This window comes from Acartia tonsa, chromosome 5 (assembly GCF_053477335.1).
Source record: "Acartia tonsa isolate MP-2025a chromosome 5, ASM5347733v1, whole genome shotgun sequence".
Classification (NCBI taxonomy): domain Eukaryota; kingdom Metazoa; phylum Arthropoda; class Copepoda; order Calanoida; family Acartiidae; genus Acartia; species Acartia tonsa.
This window is the reverse complement of record NC_137264.1, coordinates 43,817,848-43,840,250: the sequence shown is the minus strand read 5'-3', so window position 1 is coordinate 43,840,250 and position 22,403 is coordinate 43,817,848. Positions and strand designations below refer to the sequence as shown.

General features: G+C 32.6%; 3 protein-coding genes across 7 annotated transcripts in view; all 3 read right to left on the bottom strand.

Moving 5' to 3' along the window:
* TH1 (negative elongation factor complex member TH1) overlaps nucleotides 1-22,403 on the bottom strand; it is a 47,846-nt gene that overhangs the window by 1,397 nt on the left and 24,046 nt on the right. The window contains exons 2-16 of one of the 3 annotated variants that reach the window (XM_080161826.1): nucleotides 14,063-14,128; nucleotides 11,923-11,972; nucleotides 11,547-11,657; nucleotides 11,170-11,278; nucleotides 10,279-10,417; nucleotides 6,246-6,371; nucleotides 5,506-5,623; nucleotides 5,223-5,309; nucleotides 4,833-4,955; nucleotides 4,520-4,633; nucleotides 3,727-3,886; nucleotides 3,181-3,307; nucleotides 2,550-2,659; nucleotides 868-1,015; nucleotides 182-279 (exon numbers count right to left, since the gene is read on the bottom strand). In XM_080161826.1, the coding sequence (XP_080017952.1) occupies nucleotides 182-279; nucleotides 868-1,015; nucleotides 2,550-2,659; nucleotides 3,181-3,307; nucleotides 3,727-3,886; nucleotides 4,520-4,633; nucleotides 4,833-4,955; nucleotides 5,223-5,309; nucleotides 5,506-5,623; nucleotides 6,246-6,371; nucleotides 10,279-10,417; nucleotides 11,170-11,278; nucleotides 11,547-11,657; nucleotides 11,923-11,972; nucleotides 14,063-14,120 (1,678 nt within the window). In that variant the 5' untranslated portion in view covers nucleotides 14,121-14,128. The other 2 variants (XM_080161828.1, XM_080161827.1) reach the window with 2 other exon arrangements.
* On the bottom strand, nucleotides 14,393-14,967 carry EMC6 (ER membrane protein complex subunit 6). The gene is made up of 2 exons (XM_080162601.1): nucleotides 14,775-14,967; nucleotides 14,393-14,544 (listed from the first exon to the last, which is right to left on the bottom strand). The coding sequence occupies exons 1-2, from the start codon at nucleotides 14,965-14,967 to the stop codon at nucleotides 14,393-14,395; spliced, it is 345 nt and encodes a 114-aa protein (XP_080018727.1).
* Nucleotides 18,728-21,899, bottom strand: LOC145319598 (uncharacterized). 3 transcript variants are annotated; one of them, XM_080161818.1, is made up of 4 exons: nucleotides 20,700-21,899; nucleotides 20,244-20,328; nucleotides 20,024-20,084; nucleotides 18,728-19,829 (listed from the first exon to the last, which is right to left on the bottom strand). In XM_080161818.1, exons 1-4 carry the CDS (start codon nucleotides 21,607-21,609, stop codon nucleotides 19,614-19,616), a joined length of 1,272 nt encoding a protein of 423 aa, XP_080017944.1. In that variant the 5' UTR covers nucleotides 21,610-21,899; the 3' UTR covers nucleotides 18,728-19,613. The 3 variants fall into 3 exon arrangements, with proteins under 3 accessions (XP_080017944.1, XP_080017945.1, XP_080017946.1); XM_080161819.1 differs by having other exon boundaries at nucleotides 20,799-21,898; XM_080161820.1 differs by having other exon boundaries at nucleotides 20,802-21,896.

The window sequence follows — 22,403 nt, the reverse complement described above, 5'->3', positions numbered from 1 at the left end:
TTTCCATATACCCATTTCACTGCCACGGATTAAGTGGGTTGTAGAATCAAGAAGATTTCCAAGAAATTTTGGTTTATTTTCTTTTTGGCTGATTAAATCACATTTCTTCCCATTATTTGGCGACGAAGGACAAAAAGAAGACACATCTTAGCTTAGCTACTAAAACATAGATAAAAAATACCTGTAATATCTTCATTCTCGACAAGAGGTAGAAATAGGGCAACAAACTCGGTACTGTAGGGTGGCGCAATTGTCTCTAGTACTTCTGTCACAAAATACCTACATAAAGAAACACTGTGTATTTATCAATATTACTAAGTAAAACTACAAAACTCGGAACTGTAGGGTGGCGCAATTGTCTCTAGTACTTCTGTCACAAAATACCTATATAAAGAAACACTGTGTATTTATCAATATTACTAAGTAAAACTACAAAACTCGAAACTATAGGGTGGGGCAATTGTCTCTAGTACTTCTGTCACAAAATACCTATATAAAGAAACACTGTGTATTTATCAATATTACTAAGTAAAACTACAAAACTCACTACTATAGAGTGGCGCAATTGTCTCTAGTACTTCTGTCACAAAATACATTTATAATGAAACACCGTGTAAATAAAAAGATGTTAATAGCCAAATTACACTCTGGAGATTAATATTATTGGTTGAAATGTATGTACACTATTACTTTGGAACCCAACAATAAAAATTCAATAAAAAATCTAAAGTTTTTGAGCAAACGAATAAGATAATGTGTTTATAAATTTACAATCCTATGTCTTTTCCCTTGACATCTACAACCAGATATGTATGAAAGATTTCTGAACGTACAATCACAAACAAATTACTTCAGAATTGTATGTACCTGATCAGTGAGATATCTGTATCTGTGGACCTCCAACACTCAGCCATGTACTTGACCACCGGAAGGACACAACCCCTGGCCAACAGGTTGACCAACCTGTCCACCAACATCTTCTTAATCTCCAGGGCGGCTAGAATCTCCATGTCACCTTAATATATTGAATTTTTAAGAATTACCAAGAACTAAATATTCAATAATAATAACAAAGATTTAAGTAAAACGTTTGTATAAAGTTCTTATAAAAGTAGGTTTAAGTCAAGTATAAAAAAATTTAATTCAGAAGCAATTCTAAATGGTTTTTTGAAATGAAATGCAGTTTTAAAAGGTTGAACATTGTTGATCTATCAACTGTAAGCACGAATAAGCCTAATATTTAAAAAATCATCTTTATTATAAAGCATTTCTGATAAAACACATATCCAAAAATTAGGATAATTATGTAATTCTTAATGTGAATCTTGATATTTTGATTATATGATATAACTTTGCTAAGTAACCACGAAATGATCACATATGTATAAATTAAACGGATTTTTCTTTCATAAGAACCAAAAGGGTTACGTACCAAGTAGTTTCTAGAGTAGCTGTACATGTACATGATATAAATTCAAAAGGCAGTGCTTAAATAAATCTTTTAGGAAAGAAGGTGTATCAACTTTTTTTTTATGGCTAGCCGGTTCTTTTAGTAAGTAGTAGATGTAAAATTTTTCATAGAATTCAGATATGCAATCGGTTTTTTTGTAGACCTCTTATTTTTTAAGTAATTTAAGTTTTTTTAAAAAATAATTAAGTCGGTTTTAAGGTACTAAAACGCAACAAAATAAAAGAAGAAAAGGGCCAGTAAGAACAAAAATAGTAAGATCTTTAATTTGACATCTTACTTTTAAAATTCTGTTGAGTAATTATTGAAAAAATCTATTTTTTTAACCTCGGTTTAATAAAAACTTTAGACCTAAATATTTTCTCAAACAGACATAAAAAACATGGGTTCATATATACCTTTAGAATCAGAAAAATATTACGAATCCATTGTAAGCAAAATTGAAAAAAAGTAAAAAAATAAAAAAATATAAAAATGGCCAATTGTATTTTTTGTTCTGGCAACACTATCGTCTTCCCTTTTTTACCCCCTCTTTACCCCCTCTATACCCCCTTCCCATTTTTATACCCAATTCAAAAGTTAAGACGTTGCCTGTACAATATAATATGATATTTTCATATAATTCCTTTTATTGTAGTTTATATACTATATTGTAAACTTTTTTTTCAATTTTGCTTACAATGGATTCGTAATATTTTTCTGATTCTAAAGGTATATATGAACCCATATTTTTTTACTTGTGAAATGATAAAATTGAGTTCAAAGTTTTTATTCTCGTGGGTTTTAAAAAATCGATTTTTTCAATAATTACCTGACAGAATTGAAAAAGTAAGGTGTCAAATTAAAGATCTTACTATATTTGTTCATAATGGCCATTTTCTTTCTTTTTTTTGTTGCATTTTAGTACCTTAAAATCGACTTAATTTTTTTTTTTAAACTTAAATTACTTAAAAAATAAGAGGTCTACAAAAAAACCGATTGCATATCTGAATTCTATGAAAAATTTTACATCTACTACTTACTAAAAGGACCGGCTAGCTATAAAAAAAAAAGTTGATACAACTTCTTTAAACTTTCTTACCATAGGAATTCTCAAAAAGGCTTGTAAACAAGGACAACACTTTAGCGTGCAGCAGAGGATGGTTGGCAACAACTTCGTCAAGCAGGGCAAGATGGATTGGACATATGTCACTGAAAAAATTTTGATTGAATAATAATAGGGAATCTCATAAAAAAAACGTTTTATTTGTCTTTTCAAATAAAAAGATCAACGGAAAATATACCTAAGTAACTAAAATACAGTCAACGGGAATTTCGACAACCTACCACTACACATACTTAAACATGGTATAAAATATTTCAGTAATCTGTTTTGAAGTGCTCTATGTCATTTATGATATATGGAGTTAAAGAATATCTTCACTAGGTAGGTAAGAAAGAGGCATATCTAACAGAGAGGGATGGGACAATGCGCTGTTTATTACACTAGTCCCCAAAGTTTTATAATAATTTTTCTATTCGTTTGCTCAACAACTTTATGGACTTTTATTAAATTTTGATTGGTTGGTTTATTAAGTTGAGTGTTTCAACGTTTCAACCGCTAATTGTAATCTACAGAAGTGGTAGGTAATTTCGTGCATTGTCAATGGAGATGTACATCAATTTATCGGCCATTATCTTATCCCTTTAGATCCCTGAATGTGCATGCATACCTGTTAACTGAGAAATAGTTTTGTTCATTGACAATGCACTCGACCCATCTGATGACGCCGACAGACACGACGGGGAACCTGATGCACTGGTACAGCGTGTTCAGCTCGGCCAACAGCTCAACATTACCTGAACACAAAAATATTTATGTTTTTTTAGTAGCGCAGCTATTTTATAATTGTGCCAGGAAAGATCTCAAATAATACTAAATTCCTTGTACCTATCAAAAACCTCATACTCTATGGTCAGGTATGGCTTTTCTCCTACTCTTATTATTTTGTCGCGCAACAGCCATAGCAGCAGTAGAAATCAGTTTTAACGTTTTTAGTTATGAAGCAGTATTATGCCAAGATTCGAACCTATCACCACCCCGATGACGCGAGATAAATGAAGAAGCATAACATTTCAAAATTTCCCTAAACTAACTAGTACCTAATCAAGCTCAGAAATCCTACATGCCAAATCATGTGAAATAATTTCAAAATAGGGAGGGGGGGGGGGGGCAGTTTTTGTCCATGCACTGTCAATTACAAATCAAGGTATCAAACCTTTGTTAATGGAGCAAATAGAGTGTACTTTCTCTAGGGCCTGGCTGGTCCCCTTCACCTCGTCCTTGTTCAGGGACTTCCTGCTACCTCGCTTCATGGACCAGGTGTCACAAACACTGGAGGCATACGCCAATAGGAAGATGTACTTGGATTTATGCTCCTAAACACACAAGACGTTATTTAAAAACACATAGGTACAAAAATCATCCAAAAAATGAAAGAAAAAATTTCGTTCTTGTAGGCGTCTAGTTTCAAGCTTTGTTTAAAGAGATCCCACAATAAGATTATCTCTAATAGGTACATATAATAGACCGAAAAAGGTAAGTTATAAGTATTTGAATTATTGGTGAAAATGAGATTAACTTTTTGACACACTAGGATTGAAAGCCTGGTCCTTAAGATTATAAAATGAACAAGATTACAATTTTCTTAATTATTCAAAAATATAAAAAAATATTCAATTTTATATTTACGTATGAGCGGTCAAAATTATAGAAACCAAGTAGTATTTGCAAAATATGTGTTATTTTACTAAACAGAGTTAGGATAGATCGGAAAAACGATTAATATCCGCTGAATTAGAACCGGTTCTAAGCCATACTGATAAAATTATGTATCGTATCGTAATACATCCAGCTTTCTACGAATATAAAAATGTACTATTATAATATTAAAGCCAGTTTTATCGTCCGTGCCTTCGGCATTTAACAAAACTGATTCTAATAATTTATAATTGTACATTTTCATATCCGCGGAAAGCTGTTTATAATACGATGCGATAAATAACTATTACCTGATTGATTTTAGCCCCAGGTATGAAGAGGATATCAATGAGGAGCTGTAAGAACTGAGGTATCCGTAGCAACTCTACTGGAGGTGGGTCACTCGAGTTATACAGTCGGTGCAACTAAACACAATCATAAATATTCTATGCACATTTTCTTTATAGGTACATAACAGAAAATAAGGAAGGTGCGTTTTTTATCTGTATGCCCTAAACCCGCTGGGCTACCCTGTACAATATATAACCTATCCTAACCAAGACTAAGAAACACACCAGAAAAAACTACTCCCTCCCAATTTAACCTGCTGATCACTCTGTTTACCTGTACAATATCTGCTGGATTCAGGGCATTCCTGGACAACATACTGGAGAGGTTGTGTGCCGCCTTGCTGTGCTGGAAGCCTGCCATTAGGGCCATAGTTATGGGGGTAACGTCATGGTTTGCCTGAAAAAATTAATTAAAAATCGAAGAACAAATAAAGTTAGATAGATTCTAAGTTTAAGTTCTTTAAATCCTACTTCTAATCCTAATTTTTGACAAATATAATGCTAGATAGCAATTAAAGATTATAGTAACATGTTTTGATAAAAACTAGTTACTACAAAAAATGAATCTTTCTGATCTTGATAATTGTCGCCCATTGATTCTCCATGATAGAAGTCAAACAGTCGCATCCATCCTGATCATAATAAGTAGCTAACTTCTAATTACCTTGATGGCCTGTTTTTGAACTTCTTGTTGCAGTCTTCTGATTACATGACCTCCTCTCTGTTCTGATCCAAGTACTGATAATAACACCTGAAGAAAAAATTAAGTCTTCATTGTTTGGTAACAATGTGTAAACTTTACAACAAATAATTTTTAATCTGCAGTAAGGGTAATTTTGTTTATCGCTGTTGAGGTTGTATATTCCTCCCCCTCCCTCCCCCTTTCCATCATGTGCCCTTTGATTCCTCTAGGGGCCTAGCCGCTAATAGTTAAAACATGAACCTACCTGGGCATAAACATAGGTATGTTGACCATGGCAGATCATGTTGGCGCATTCATCTAAATGTTTCTCCATAGTTTCAGGGGTAGAACTCAGGTACGTTGACACACTTGTCTTTAGGATTCTAAAAAAACAAATGGTTAGTTTTGGGTTTTAAACCGCGATCGTGGCTTAACACGTAGCGCCACCGCTTGTCGTCGGGGAGGTGATAGGTTCGATTCTCGGCCCGACACCGCGTCATAACCAAAGACGTTAAAAATAAATCCTACTGCTGCTTTGTCAGGTGCGCGACAAAAATAGTTAGAGTAGGGGAATGCCTTGGCCCATAAACATATAGGGTTGGTTGTCTGTTGGATTTTACTTAACCTAATATCCTTGGCATCCCATTACAAGCGGAGGATGTTCTGGATTCACTAGATGATCATTTAAAACAGAAGGAGAATCCTGCCCTTACGAAGTTACTTTTGGGTTCGATGGCTATCACTCAGTTTATCGATTATTGATTTATTAGTTATCCATTGTTAGATCTAAGTAGTCTGAAGTTAACTGATTCAAGTTTGTACAGCGATTATGGTCAGCCTAAGCTAAGCTAAAATGTTTTTAAGGGAAGTGAGGTATTAGCATCCCCACAACCTCTTTCCCCATTAAAAGTATATTCCCTAAACCTGGACCTATATTAAGATTTTTCATTCCTACCCCCCCCCCCCCCCATACCGAACAAAATAACTTGGACGTCATAGGCTTACCTGGAAAATACTTCAATTTGTTGAGCAGCAGTAGAAATGCTTGTTATTTCAGCTTGATGGCCAGCATCTGAGATCAGTTTGATTGTAAAGTTCAACATCAGGCAGTCTGGATAATCTTCTGCAAGTCTAAATAAAACAAGGAAAATATTATCTATAAAAAGCGTAGCAACAACAAGCAAAAGGGGTGGTTGAACATATTGCATAGTTTTAAAAATATCAAGACTTGAAAATCATATATTTTGAATATATGCAACATATATGGCTGTCCTGTTTTCACAAAAACAGCACGATTACTATTTTGGTGGTGCCAAATTGATTGCAATACAAAATTATATATGTTAGATGGTATTTTTGTAACTTATGCTTGCGAACAAACTTTTTAAATGCACTTCATGCAACTATCACTTTGATTTGAAATGGTGGTGCATAGAAAATTAGAAATAATGTCATTTGAATTGAATTCCAATTAAAAATAATTGTAGAAAGTTATAGCAGTCTTCTGGATTAAAATTTGGTTATAAAAAAAGAAGGGAGGATACAAAGTAGAATTTAAATTAGTGAGTTGGAACAAAATGGCGACCATACCTTTGCCAATCAATGCCTTAAAATTCGAGTTTGTCAGGGATAAAACGATTATCAAACAAAGCGAATACTTTTTTGTAATTTCTTTTCTAAGAGTCAAACAAAATTTTTCAACTAGGATAAAATGTGTTAAAACTGAAATATATCCATAAAAAAAAAAAAAATTATGTTACTTAAAGAAGCCCACTTCAAAAATCGATTTTCATAAAAAGTCAAATTAATAAAGAAAACCTAAGCAAACACAATTTATTAAAATTAAGTTCTTAACACCCATTATGCAAATATTACAAGTTATTGCTCGACTAACAACATATTAAGAGAAAGATCCAAAAGTTTAATCTTCTTGTATAAAATTCGGCAATTTTTAAAAAAAATATTTATTTTCAAAAAAATGTAGAAATAAAAGTTTGAAAAATACCTAGATTGTATTTTTTAACTCCCAAAAATAACTATTTTATCTAGAACGAAAATCGAACATATTGTGTTGATTAGTATTACATAATACATACTTAAGTATGTTCTTGTCATAAAATTTTTCATAGTAAGAATTTTTTAAATTAAAAAAAATAAACTTTTTTTAGTCTGTAGCAAAAGATCTCACTAACCGCTGAACCGATATTGTTCTCCTATACAGTAAAGTTTTTTATAGGTCCTAATATGATTTTATGCTATTTTTCAGTTTTTACATAACCCTTCAAATATATCGCCTCTAGATGCCAGGGGCGCAGCCGCTAGTATTTAATAAAGTAATTGACTTGCCCTTTAAAAGCTTAAAGTTGAATAGACAAATTAACGTGTCAAAACTATTGAGAGCATACAACCATATAATACCAAGTGCCATTTGTGTTTGAACTTGAGTTAAGAAAACACATACCTACCAAGTCAAACAATAATTTTATTAAATAATGTTAACGATGAAAAAGTTAAAGGCCGTTGTGTTACTCATTTCATTTGTAATGTTTTGTGTACAGCTTAGAATAGCAATTATAAACCTAATTGATCCTCCCACTGTTGTTTCAAATTCAGAAAAAAATATTTCTGATTTCACTCCACCTTTGATAACAGTTTGCCCAACAAATCAAACTAATATTACAAGACTACAAGAACTAGGTAGGGATTAAGAAATAACATGAACACAAAGTGCAACTTGTACCTAGTAATATAATAAGGTGCTTTCCCTCAAACTACCTGTCAAACGCTCGGCTCCCCTTCCCCCTTATTATTAAATAAATTAGAAATAAGAAGGCTGGGTTAGTTTTTTTATGCCTTTCCTCTGAGGGGGAACTAACTCTGACTAAATAAAACCTAACCTAACCTAAACTAAAACATAAAGACAAAAAAACTATCCCTCTTATTTTCAACTTATTTCAAACGAGGGGGATGGAAGGATCTGTGATGAGGGATACCACCGAATATAACTTACAGATCATTTCAAAATTTCTATGTATGATATGAGTTCGTTATTTGTTAAGAATATATCTTTATTGGTTGTTTTTTGATTAAAATAAAAAATATAAGACTTCATTAAAAAAAAACATCAGTTAAGATTTATGAAGACTCTGAAAGATCAGATTTTTTTAATAATCCCCACTAATTAGGCTACAAGACTGTGTATGATTTCTTCAGAGGAAGGCCAACTGACATTTTCCAAGTTTCTTGGGGCACTCATATGAACTTGACATATAATGACTCTCTGCTGCAAATTTTTAATAGAAACATTTCAGACAAGATAATTTTAATGTCCAAGGAAGTTTTTGTTTACAAAATAGTATTTTTACCCAGCTATGGATTCTGCAAAGAATTTTTAAACTACAATCCTCTCATCCAACAAGTAATAATATTTTTGTCTGAATTCAATGAAACTGGATATGAAATATTTATAACTGACTCCACCTACCGCAGCTACTTTTCTGTTGATTTTGCATCTCACAAAGAAGATAAAATCATGCTTAATATTAATGAACATCATTTCATGAATGTAAAAACTAAGAAAAAATCCGGCTGTTTAACAGAAGAAAATGAAATATCTCCAGAAAGTTTTAATCAGTGTGTTCAAGAAGGAATGGAATCCAAATTGATGACACCACTGGGCTGTATACCTCCTTGGCTATCCACAAGACACCAATGCAATGGCACACACAATAGACCTTTTTTTAATAATATCCCCCAATTTCCATACGAATATATACAATCCCTGATGACGTTTGAAAACACAAGAATAGAGGAAAGCTGCAAGAAATGTTTGACAACTAATTTTATTGTCAAATCCAGAGCTGTGAAGCCTTACACCTCTTTTTCAAGCATGCCTTCCCCAAGAGCTCTTATCACATTCAACCCAAAAGTGTCTGTAAATGAAAAAGTGCTGAATTACAGCATTTTTCAGTTTATTATTGATGTAGGTAGCTCTCTTGGATTATGGCTCGGATTGTCCATTTTAGGTAGGGATGAGAAGATTAATTTAATTATTAATCACAATGAATTGATTTTATTTAATTTATCATTCTAACAAGATTTAAAGGAAAAAATTATCCTTTTATAGAAAGTAGATTTTTTTGTGTCTGAAGCCTAAGATTTCAAACACAACAGGAACGATTAAGTTCTCCATTTTAGATAAAGTTTTATTGTTTTAGGATATCTTGATTGTTAGCTTTAAGTCTTTGGAGGGTTTATTATATTTTTCTGCTAATCAATTCAACCAAACAACCCCTTTGATGATAGGGGCGCAACAACTTGTTAATAGGCATTGCAAAAAATCTCTTACGATATCAAAATTATTATCTAAACGAACAGTAGTATAAAAAATAATCAATGTGCATTCGAAATTTTTTTTCTTTCTACCAAAATTCTATTTGATAGTATAACTAACAAATTTGCAACGCCCCCCCTCCTCCTCTTAATTTTTTATTCAATATCTTCTCATCCCTATTATTTCCCATTACAGGCATTCATGATCTCGTTGTTATGACAGCTGAATATTTGCAACACAACAAGTTTTATCAGGGAATAAAATCAGCGATCAAGAAATAAAATCATATATCTATTTCTGCTTTGATTTTGTGTAATATTTAATGTTTAAAAATTCGTGTACGTTATTTCTATGTATAATATATATGTTAGTGTAGTGCTTATTGTAATATTAAAATAACCAATGTGCCATTTAGTATAGAGATGCAAAACTGTTATCTATTAATATGAAAATTTAAGCCGCAATTGAATATTTGTTATAAGTCTACACAAAAATTAAATGAAAATTCTTTTTAAATGTACCTACCTAGTCTAATTATGGAGTTGTTATGGTTAAAACAACATGCCAAGTTTCAAATCAATAGAATAAAGCATTTATGACAATATCTGTTGAAAATTGTGATGTCACATTGAGAAACTAGATTATAAATTACTGTTACAAGAATATCTAAATATGGTTTGAAATCGATATGACGTTTCTATATACCTGTAAATAAGAGATCTCCATGTAGGGTATTCAATGAGTTCAGCCAGCCAGCTGGGTGTTTCTCCCTCCTCCGCAAAGATAGCGTCAGCTTTTTTGGGATCAAAGGTCTTCAGGATCATGTCATGCAAATGATTCTCAACTAAAATATAATCATTATAAACAAGGATAACCCATTTCCATAAGTAAGAAGAGAAGCACAAAAAGTGGCCAATTATTGGTCATTTGTATTGTATGGCGTAATTTTTTGTAGGCATTACAAGCCGTTTCTTTTTGAGTTATTAATCATTTTGACCCGGATAAAAATAAAGTTTGTCACGTTGTACTTTAGCCCAATTAGAAACAAACTTACCAAACTGAATACAAATTCAAAATCTATAACAGATGGTTTTTTTCCAAACAGGATAATATTCATTTAATGTACGTCTAATCAATATGTACCTCTATATTTTAATTTTACAATACAACAACACATAAGAATTAAGTAACGCAGCAACAACTAGGTAACAAAAGTTAATATTGGAAATAAATGTAGTTAAAGGTTATTAATTGATACCCAATTAATGCAAAGAAAATTTAACAATTCATTAACTTAGGATCTTGCTAACCGCTGCACTGATTTGGTTCTCTTTTAAAGAGAAGCTTCTTATATGTCCATTAAAGGTTAATAACTATCTTGTGGGAGGGTACCTACACCCTCTTAAGGGAATCACCCCTGGAAAAAAATATTCCACCTCCGAAAAAAAAATTAATAATGGAGGATCTCCTTTGTTAAAGTGCTTCTTGAGATATTTTCGCATAGATTTAAAATGAATTGTAAGCACATAACAGAGTGAGGGATATGAAAAAAGTTTAAGTTATAGAGTAGATGCTCGTTCAAATAAAAGAACTGACCTAGTTGTTGTACAGTTTGAATCTCTGCACCGGCAAGAATGAGCCACTCAGCCATCAAATTTGCCATTTGAGCCACGGCTATATAGTTGCTAGATAACAGGTCTATAACCTAACAAAAAAATCATAAGCAAGCAATAATGTCTTTGTATAGCTCAGCAGTAACAAACTAATGATATTTCATACGAAGTTTTAAAAATTTCGTAAAATAATTCAATTTAGTCATATACTACTTCGTTCATATATTTTTTTTATAGTAGTATAAGAAAACGATTATTTTTAACGCGAAAGGGACTTAGATTAGGTTCAAACATTTTTCTTTTCCTCAAAAATATATACAACCCATATACAATTATACTTTTCAAGGAAGCATGGCTGACCTGCTCCGGGTTTCCACCAGATTGGAAATATTTCTTGAGCTGTGAAAATATTTCAGGTTCCATAATAAAATCCGGAGAACTAAACTTCTCCAGGCAGGCACGAAGGGTTTCCTGAAATAAAAGAAATACCTACATTAATTAAAACATTAAAATTAGTAAGCCAATTATGTCAAAAATTTCAATGGGTAATCTTATCTAAGTAGGTAAATTACACAAAATTGTGCTTTGATAGAAGGTCCCCTTGATTAAAAGTAGGTATAAATTCAATCATGTTCGTGAGTTTGTTTGTGATTCTTAAAGGAGAAATAAGTTTTAGGAATTTCTAAAATCTGATGCCGTATCCTTTTTCTCAGTTATAATATTATATTTCTAATACCTGAGGGTTTTCTACATTTTCTTCTCCTTGCATAGCCTCATCACCACCTTCTAAAAATAAATTTTTAAAGTCATTTATACGTCATTTTTCTGTAGTAATATCCAGTAATATGCACATCATTACGTCAGGGCCAATTTTATCTATAATACTAAGCCGAAAGATTTCTGTTCGTGATAACATATGAAGCTTAAGATCTCTGTAACCGGTGAACAGATTGGGCTCTAATTTTCAAGGAATTATCTAACCTTATATTAACATTTCACTATGTTCCACGAGTGACAAAAAATCGTTTTTTACATTTTGGAAAATACAATTTTAAACAGTTGATTAGTAATATACATAAGTTTTTGGAAATATAGCCGAAAGGATTAGCTTTTACTATGAAAAATAAGAATTTTATGTGCAATTATACCAGAGGTATGGAATTAAGTTCCTTTTCATCATTGTAAACAACTATTTTTAAGGTCAACTAAACTACATTTCAAATCATCGTGGACCCTTTATTTTTAAAGCTATTTTTAGGTATTATATATTTTTGGAATCAGTGTGTAATAATTTATACGTTTAGCCTTTAAAAGAAGTCAAATCTCCATTTTTTGTTGTAATTGTAGATGGTTTTCTTAGCATACCCGATTTCTGTAAAATAGACAATTTTCTTCTAATGAAAATTTTACGTTTGGTTCCAGATCTTTTAAGACCAAAAAAGTCCAAGCAAATCCTCTTACATGGTGATATTAGATGTATGTATAATATCAGAGAACTTTACCCTGTGTATGCGAAGGTATGCGAAGTTTGTTTTTTTAAGCCCTAAAGATACTAGGGTCTATCAAAAAATAACAATTTTTAAAGATATAAAAGTAATTTATTTTTCTACTTATTTCCAACACATATTCAATTAAACTAAAAGTAGAGAAAAGTTTTAAATAAAGATAATCCCTAAATGTCTAGGCTCTTATCTGAACCATTTTACCTTTTTATTGGGGGGGGGGAGGGGGGGGGGGGAATGCCCGACTTATATCCACATCTGAACCCATTAAAGCTAGAAGTTAAAAAATTGTAAGTGGTTTTTAGTTCAAATATATATTCTTATTTAATTCGTTAGCGTTACTTACTCCCTTCACCCTTTTATTAAGCAACATTTTTCCAAAGGTGCTTTCATACTTATTAAAAAAGACAAATAGAATTTGTATTTTTTAAGATAGAAAATGCTTCCTTTAAAGTAAATTGAAAATAAAATGAAAGTCTTTCATATCAGAGATTTATAGGGATTAGACAATGGCCGAGAAATTAATGTACATTCCCAATGCTAATACACAAAATTGCCCCTTCTATAAATTATATAGTGATTGAAACGTTTGGACACTCAACTAATAAACCAACCAATCAAAATTCAATAAAAGTCCCACAAATTGTTATGCCCACAAATAAGAAAACGCTATTTTGTGAATTTGGGGACTATTATAATTAACAGCCCATTGTCCACTCCCTCCCTACATATACACACAGAAAATAAATAAGAAATAGGCTCATCTGTATGTAAACTTTAGATTAGAAATCTCAAAATAATTATTTCGGCGGTGGCGATCGGCGGGAAAACGGCGGCAAATTTTCATATAATTTCAGTAGGTCATACATGCTTGTTAGAAAAGCTTATTTTTAAAATTTGAAGTCTATAGGTCAAAAATTGCGGTCTCAAGAGCTGTTTAAAGATTTCAGAGGGATCAGGACCTGCAGGATCATACCTGGACCCTGAAATTGACTTAAACACTTAAATTTCATATTGGTATGTACTAGTATAGGATATTTTAGTATATGGTAACTTAAAATGCTTAGTTTAAGGCAAACAAAATATTTTTACTCTTTACCTGTATGAGCCTGCCAGGTTTGCTGGCATCCTGTGCCAGCCAGGATGGAGATAATTAAAATTTCGCCATTATATTGAAAGATATATGGATACTTATTGCTATTTAAATAAAATTTCATCAAAATTTTAAAATATACACTCTCTATGATTTTTTGTCATTTTTTGGCTTTTCTGGAACACGGTGCATTTTCGTGTCTCACAAGGAATATGGATTTCTACATTAGTTCTTTGTTTAAAATATTTGGAGCGCAACTACTAAAAATCCGCTGTACTTACCAGTCTGATAAGGCGGCCCTCCTCCATTCGGAAAATAATCTTCCTGTTCCGTCTCCATTTCACTCTGAAGATATTGCAAATAATTTATTTTTAGAAACCTAAAAATGCCATAATAAAATCATAAAAACAAAACAATCAAGAATCGTACAAAACAATGGATTTTATCAACAATTATTCAATTTATCAAAGACAACGTGCCAGTTTAACCATTACTAGTTTAAAAACAATTTATTTTCAAAATTTCAGAAGTCTAAATCACAATATTACATAATTAAAATGGCAAGTTGTCAGTATAAATAATGTTATAAGCTAGGTGGGGTAGTATTTTGATCAGTATACATGAACCATGCCGTAGAGGAAGGTCCAGAACAGGACATAGGTAAACATCTGACTAAAGAACCCGTTGGTTAGCAGGTGCTGTCTGCTTCCAAAATATTTCTTCCAGTTGACGCCAGCTTTCCACAGAATCATCAGCCACAAAACTGAAAATAATAAATATAAAATAAATGAAAAATATTAGGTTTTGAATGCCTATTGAAGAAGTTATGTGATATACACGTCATCCCTATTACGTCCAATCAACCAATTTATTCCACGATCTTAGTGAAAACATCCCGTTTGACCCGGTTAATCTCATAATTGAATTGTTTTAAACTTTTATTCCTAAAACATTTTCATACATATTAATGATATGATAGAAAAGTACACTTACTTACTACAGAAACAGCATAGAATACGAAGCCATACAAAGTAGGAAGGCCAAGAATACCAGCTGTGCTGCCAGATAAAGCCGCCATTGACGTTCTACAATACTCTATGACCCCATTATTGTTGACTATGGCTGTCTGGCTGTAAGCCTTGACGTCTCCGCTTTTGTCTAACTTTGTTTTTACTTTATCTGGCATTTTTAAGTCTGAAAGATATTAGAGACATAAATAAAACATCAATATTTTTATCAGCTGTTTCATTATTTCAAAAATAAACACCTCATATATTTGAAATTTTCAGCTTTACGAGTCTAAAGTAGGTGCACTGCCAGCAGAGTAGCCCTGTTCATAATTGGTATATCTAATAATAGGTGCTAGGACAAACGCAGGAGTCCCAAACGTACGGAGTGGACAATCGTCGGAGTGAAAACTTAACCTAACCTATATACTTTAACTATCTTAAAGGTATTTAAATGCCTAACCCCTGTGGGCTTAAAATGAGAAACTAAATCCGCTTGAATATAATTCATTTTTCGCAGCTTAAGTTTACATAAAATTGGTAATTATCTTTTATCATTATTAGTTAATTATTTCAAATTAAGCAAATATCAAATAAAAAAAACAGTAGGTATATTGGTTAAAATTATTGTTATTACGAAAGCTCAACTCGTAATTTATTAGATAAAAAGGACTCTTGTTGAAGTATAACTATTTAATCTAATTAAAACTCATAAATATCCTCCTTATGAGCAGAAATATCAAGTATTTATTAGTTTTTAAGTTGAATTTTATCATCACAACTTTGTTTACTATTTACAATGGCTATTTGTAAAGTTCTACTTCACTAAAGAACGCAATTTTTGTTAAATGATAAAAAAACAAACAAAATATACTAAAAGCCATGAAAATAAATAAGAAGCGCAAATGCCGCGTTACAGTTCATAACAAATACGACATATATCCTTATTCGAAAGGTTCATTTGTAAATTAATAAGAAAAAGATACATATGTTCATTTTAGATTTAAATCATATATTTTTAATAAAAAATAATAAAATGTTTTTTGCAAGAGTCGTTTTACTATTTAAATAACTTTTTTTAATATTTCTTTTTGCCTTAAATAATGAAATATAAAAAAACCACTAAACCTTTTGTCTTTAAAAGACCTCAGACAATAATTTTTTCTTTCTAATGGATTAAATATATTACTAGCGACAGCGCCCCAAGCATCGAGAGACGCTGTCTTAAAAGGGGTGAGAAAGGGGCACGAAAAAAGCCTGAAACCAACTAGGGACCTATGTAAAGCTTTCCTTGAAGGGAGAACTCAATCAGTTCCTATAGTTATCGCAATCTAAGGCTCCAGAACAAAAAAACTTTACTACTTTATATAACAGGATGTATATATTATTTACCAGGGTCAGCAGCCGAAGCTAGTTAAAGTGGCTGACTCAGATTATGACGTCAAAAAAATTAACCAATGAGAGGCCAGTATACACTGTAATTGACCAATGAAAAAATTTATATTGGCCTCTCATTGGTTAATTTTTTTCACGTCATAATCTGAGTCAGCCACTTTTACTAGCTTTTACTAGCTACGCGGCTGAGGCTGAATAAAAGTGGCAGCGGCTTTGGTTTTTTCAGGGATAAGGGATGGGAAACGTAGGAAAATATTATTTCAGGCCTATTTCAAGCCTAGGCCTATTTCTAGCCTAATAAACCAGTTTTGGGATGGCGCAGTGCTTCGTATAAAACGCTAATAAAAAAGCTGTGTATGTGTGTGTGTAGATAAAGTTTAGAATAAAATTCAGGTAGTTAGTTTAAAGTAAAAAACATAACTTTTTATAAACCTATATATTAATGGCTTTTGTTAAAATGAAGTTTTTTCTCTCCCAAAATTTTTTTATCTTTTACTTTGGTAATTTGAACTGTCAGAAAGGTATCGTAGGGTTTCCCTCAGACAGATTTTAGTTTGTATTATTTGCATTTTTATTAATGAGTAAAAATTTTATTTGAAAATTTCATTGCTAATTAAAATTCAAAATAAATAAAGTAATATGCACTTGGGTAACATTCTATCACGTATTCTTTGGGTAGTGATATATTTGTACTGTGTTGTATTGTGTATTGTACATATATTAGGGTTAAAGTGTTGTATCAATTCCGTATTAAATTTTTAAAATTCAAAATACAACATCCAATTTATAAACTACCAAATGAAAATTCGTAGCTACCTCCTTTCCAAAAAATAATCCCGTTATTTTTGTTTTTTCTATATGGCCCTTTTTTAATGTTTAACTCTAAGCAGATTTAATAATTAAGCTAATGTGATCTATCACCATTTATATTTTTTTTTTAGTAGCAGACGAAATCATTATTTTTTTTTAACATTGTCTGCTCTTAAAATTTTCGCCAATTGGTGATTGGTTGTTAAAAACAGGCCGATTCTTATTGGTTTAGAGCTATAGCTACTTGGGAGCGTCCGCCAGTTTGATAGTAATTTGTAATAGTTGCAATATCCCTTTAGAATCTAGGCCGGGACCTAATTAATGGCCAGGTTTCCTATCCCTTATCCCTGGGTTTTTTAAGGAAGAGGACGGTTTATGGTAGTAAGGCTTAGGGTGGCTGAATTAAAATATAAGTGTATCCAGCTTTTTCAAATCAGAGCAGTTAGTTGTGTATTCAGTCATACTGCTACTTTAGTTTTGCCTAAGCTGTTTGATATCAAAGCGTATGAAGCTGTTAAGTATTTGCTTGGTTGGCTCTTTGCGGCTGAGAATGGCTGAACTAGTGAGGCTAAGGTGACTAATTCTTTAATTTGTTGGCTTTGGCTTTCAGGGAGGCTTCTGCAAGGCTGTAGCTTAGACTACCAAGCCCTGCATTTAGCCTATAAAAATCACATTTTTCCACAAGACTGTCCAACACTACCAGCGCAAAATAGGCAGACATGCATACTGTTAATTTGAGTTGTAGAGTACTTGGTCAAAAAAAAAACACAACAAAAAATCTTTATATCTCTTATAGAAGAGTTATATTCTCAATGGCATTACAGATAAACAGACTGGCCAACTTTAGAGTAGATGCTTATAATTTAGTAGATTCTTCACGTAATTCATATAAGCAGAGTTAACTGAAGTAGTGTAAATTTTCTGCTAGAAAAAAAAAAAATATTACATTTTTTAGACCCCCAAAGACTACAAGGAGTTGGCGCATCCCCTATGACTGGTATGAACAGACAATTTGAGATTTACACAATATATTTAATAGCTGAGAGAAATCAAGTTTATCTTAGTAAATTTAATTTTCCTTATAAATATTCTATAACCCATTACCGAACGGACGGGACAAAGGACAAAGTTATAGAGTAGATTTGCCAAAACAAGGATGACAACATCCATAAAAGCGAAGCACTGAAACGGTAGGACAAACGGACATTAACACTTGTATGGTATCTGAGCTGAATAATCAGAATTTAAAAGTATTAGAGTCGAAGCAAAATTGTAAGTAAATTTGTTGAAAAAACAACTTGAAGCAGGATAATGTTTATGGACATACTTACATTTTTGGACTTGATTATAGAGTTGCTTCACTTATAATATTGTTCGTTGTTGTCCCAGGAATCAATATACCAAAAATCAGATCAAACGGATAATTAGAACACTTGAAAATTTGTTCTTAAAAAAATAGAAAAATCAACATTTTTAAAATGGACGTACGGACATTCTGGTAATGATTATTGAGTTGCTACGCTTTCTAAATCGTGCCCAACTACTACAGGAATCATCATGCAAAGTTTGAAATCGATAGGACAATTCTAACGTGCCTTAATTAACGAATAAAAGCTATCTATCTCGGACGGACGTACGGACCGACCCTAATTATAGAAAAGCTTCGCTTTTAATAAAAATAATGTCTTAACAAAACGACTTCATAAAACTATCACTAAATTTAGGACAAGTATATAAAAAACAACATATATTTTCTTTGTTTAAAACTAATACATTGCTTGATGATATAATAATATTAATAATATTTACATACATGTGAACTCTGTACACAAATACACTGTTATCCGAATTTCTTTCCCTTGTCAGGGACGCTTTACTGTATTTTTTTACATCAATTTAATGCAGCACTTTTAGGGATAGTAATAGTGTAAATTTTACTTTCTTAGGGGGGGGGGGGAGAGGCGGTTTTAATATATTATACTAGATTTAGGATGGCACTTAATTATATTTTGAATAATATAAATTAAAAATAAGGTTAATCTAAATTAATTTTAAATTACTTTTGTTAAAACTAAGAAAAATATTTTTGTTGAAAATTCAAAAATGCGTGAAAAATGCATAAGAAAAATTGCAATAATTCTTTCTCTAATTGCTTTAAAACAAAAGATAAATACTGAAATACACGTAAATATACCATATTTTAACTATACAAAGACACTAAAATATCACAGCTTAGTTTTAAAAAGTCAAAATGAACCATTTCTGCTGAATTGTTGATACCAATTGTACTGCAATGGCAAATTTAGACAATACTGTTATTGGTTGTAAATGTTTTTTTTTTATTTTGTAAATGCTTTTGAAAATATAAAAAAAAGATTAGTTAATTTTTTCCATGATCAATATTTTGTAATTAAAACCAATAAATATATTTTTATATGATTGCTTTAATAATTAAACAAGATTAAATAATATTTGATTGTACTATTAAACACTGTTAAGAATAGTTTTGATTGTTTCACATTATCAAAATAGCCTTGGAGACTTTGACTGAATTCTAATTTAATAACTCCTGCGGGTGCAGGGCTCGAGTTTCTACCATGTAGTCATTATCAAATGATTGCTATTCATACTTCATAAAGGTTGGAAAGGTGTGGGGGAAAGAATGAAAATGTGTCATGCCCAGGGAGGAGGGGGCGAAGTGGTCCATGGCCATGTTGGGTGGGGAGAAAGCGCCCAGGGAGGGGTTGACGTCGAGCTTCTCCTTGACAAGGACGTCCTCCTGCTTCTTCATAGAGCGACGCTCCTTGGCACGCCTGTTCTGGAACCAGATTTTCACCTAAAATCAAAATAATTATTTATGTGCTTTGAACCAAAAAATAATTCATCTTTAAATATGATTGCAAAATTAACAAGAGCATCAAGTTTTTTAGAGGTTATTAGAGATTTACTAAAGGTTAGTATGATATCTAATTACAAACAGACAAACAGACTCTCTACCTAATTATTTCATATAAATAAGAATATGTTTACCTGTCTTTCAGAGAGACCAATACAGTTGGCAAGCTCAGCTTTTCTTCGGATTGTTATATACCTAAACAATTACAAATATGTAAGTAAAAAATAACATAAAAATTTATAATTTAAAATGGTTTTGATCATTTGATAAAAAAAAACATAGATTATATTTTAGAACATAAAATCTTGAATAAGATATAAAATTGAATGTTTTTTTCAAAGAAGATATACGCACCTGCTGTAATGAAATTCCTTTTCCAGTTCCAACCTCTGATGATCACTGTACACTACTCTGTACTTGTCTTTTGTACGGGTACGAGCTAAATGCAAAATAAAATTAGTCTATTTCGGGAAAAGAAATGTTGTAAATAGATTTTTTTAATGAAAATGCTAGACAAACAGTAATTTCAATGTTCATTTTGAGGTTTAACCCATAATCCAAAATAAAGTCCAAACTCTAGATTTTAAAAGTTTTAAAGATAAGAAATTATTTATTGCTTCGGCTACTTTTAGCTTGAAATTCATGTTTTGTGTCAACAAGTCTAAAAATATATTTTTAAGAAATTTTTGTTTACTTTTCTAAGATTTGAAAATGTAAGCAGGAAGATTATTAATTAGACGGGCAAAAAAGTTTTAGATTGGCAATGCCTTTAAAAACGAAATTTTGGACAGCCGTCCTCCAGACACTTACCATTAGGATCTGATGATCTTGTTGGTGAATGAAAGGACGGCTTCTTCATCCATTCGTAGGGGCTCCTGGCGGGACCCGGCCGTGACGGCGATATACTACTACCTGGCGAGTCAGGCCCATCGTCGTCGCAGTCGTCCGCCAAGTCCGCCGACTGATCCAGACCAGGGTGGTGGTGGGTGGGTGTCTGATGCCCAGCGCCGAGACCGCCGCTTAGGACGTGGTGGTGGTGTTGCACGCCGTGGGTAGGCAGAATATAATCGGCGGGGTTAGTACTGGATGAAATTGGCTCTTGTTTATAGGCTGGCGGCCCATCTAGATTTTTGTATGCTGATAGTTGGTCGCTGCTGCTGCTGTTAAACTGTTCAGGCGAGGCTGTTGGTGAACGATTGCTGCCAAGAGCTGTTAGTTGCTGCTGATTAAAACCACCGGCTGGCTGGTGGGAAGGAGATGGCGGGCTTGTCGGCGTAAAGGCGTTGGTGGTTGAAGTTTCACTGGTGGCAAGATCTGGTGACTGATTTCCTGGCTGACCGGACGCATTAGCTGACGGCGGCTCCCAATCATAACTGCTGCGACAAAAGCTTGAAGCCGACCAAGAAGCGGCTGAAGGATTGTGTGCATTTGGCCAACCACCGATTCCAACATTAGGCGGTCCATTGCCGCCTCCAGCATTGGCCGCATTATTTACAAAATCAAATTGTGCGGCTGCAGCCGAAGCCGCATACAAGTGTAGATTAGCATTTTGATCTGGGGTACCTGGAGCCCCGCTGGCACCAGCGTAGGGCTGGTAGCTGGGGTGTGGGTAGCCGTGGTAGCCCAGCGGAGGTGTGGGACCCGATCCTGTTACTCCAGGAGCTGCTCGTGACTGATGGTGTGGTGGAAACATTGAAAGGCTGTTGTAGTAGGAAACCATTTCAATTTCTAAATACACATCAGGAGAAAAACTTTCTAGTTTTTAACCTTTTTTTTATATATTCACACTTTTTGGGTAATCTGTTCTTTTAATTTCACTTTATTTATTGTTTTATCAATTTATTTTATATAAATTGATTTTATAACTTTTCTAACACTTGATAATTGTTATTAAAAGTAGGTTAAGCAATAACTATAATGACCAGAAGACCAAATATAATTATTAATAGCGGTGCTACTCTATAAATATTTGTGATTATGTGTTGAAGAGTTGAAGACTCCGCTAGAACTAAACTCAACCCCTTCCTTTCACTTCTAGCACAACTATACACACCACACAGCCAGGCGCTAGGTGTGTGCCTGTTTTTTACACCTTCCCTATTACCACCCTTCTCCGTACCCCACTTAAACCCCACCTACAACAAGCCAAAGTCAAGTGGGGAGCCCGTGTTTAATTTGCCGCCGCTTTTGACCAATGACAAGAGCCGTAAATAATTTGGCGCTTTTTTTCAACCAATAGAAAATTGTTTAAAGATTTTAGTTTTCATATTGAAAAATAAATGGAATAACAGGGTTATCTAGGGCCATTTTTGCCTAAAAGCACCAAAAATTGAAAAAAATGTTGTAAGATATAAATCAAAATTAGATAAATCAAAATGTATGAATTTTGTTATTAACCATAATAGCTTATTAAACTTTTTAAAATGAATATTATCAAATATAATAAATACCTATACTTAATAGAAAATTTTCACTTTGTATATAAAACATTTTTTTAATGAAATATAATAATTA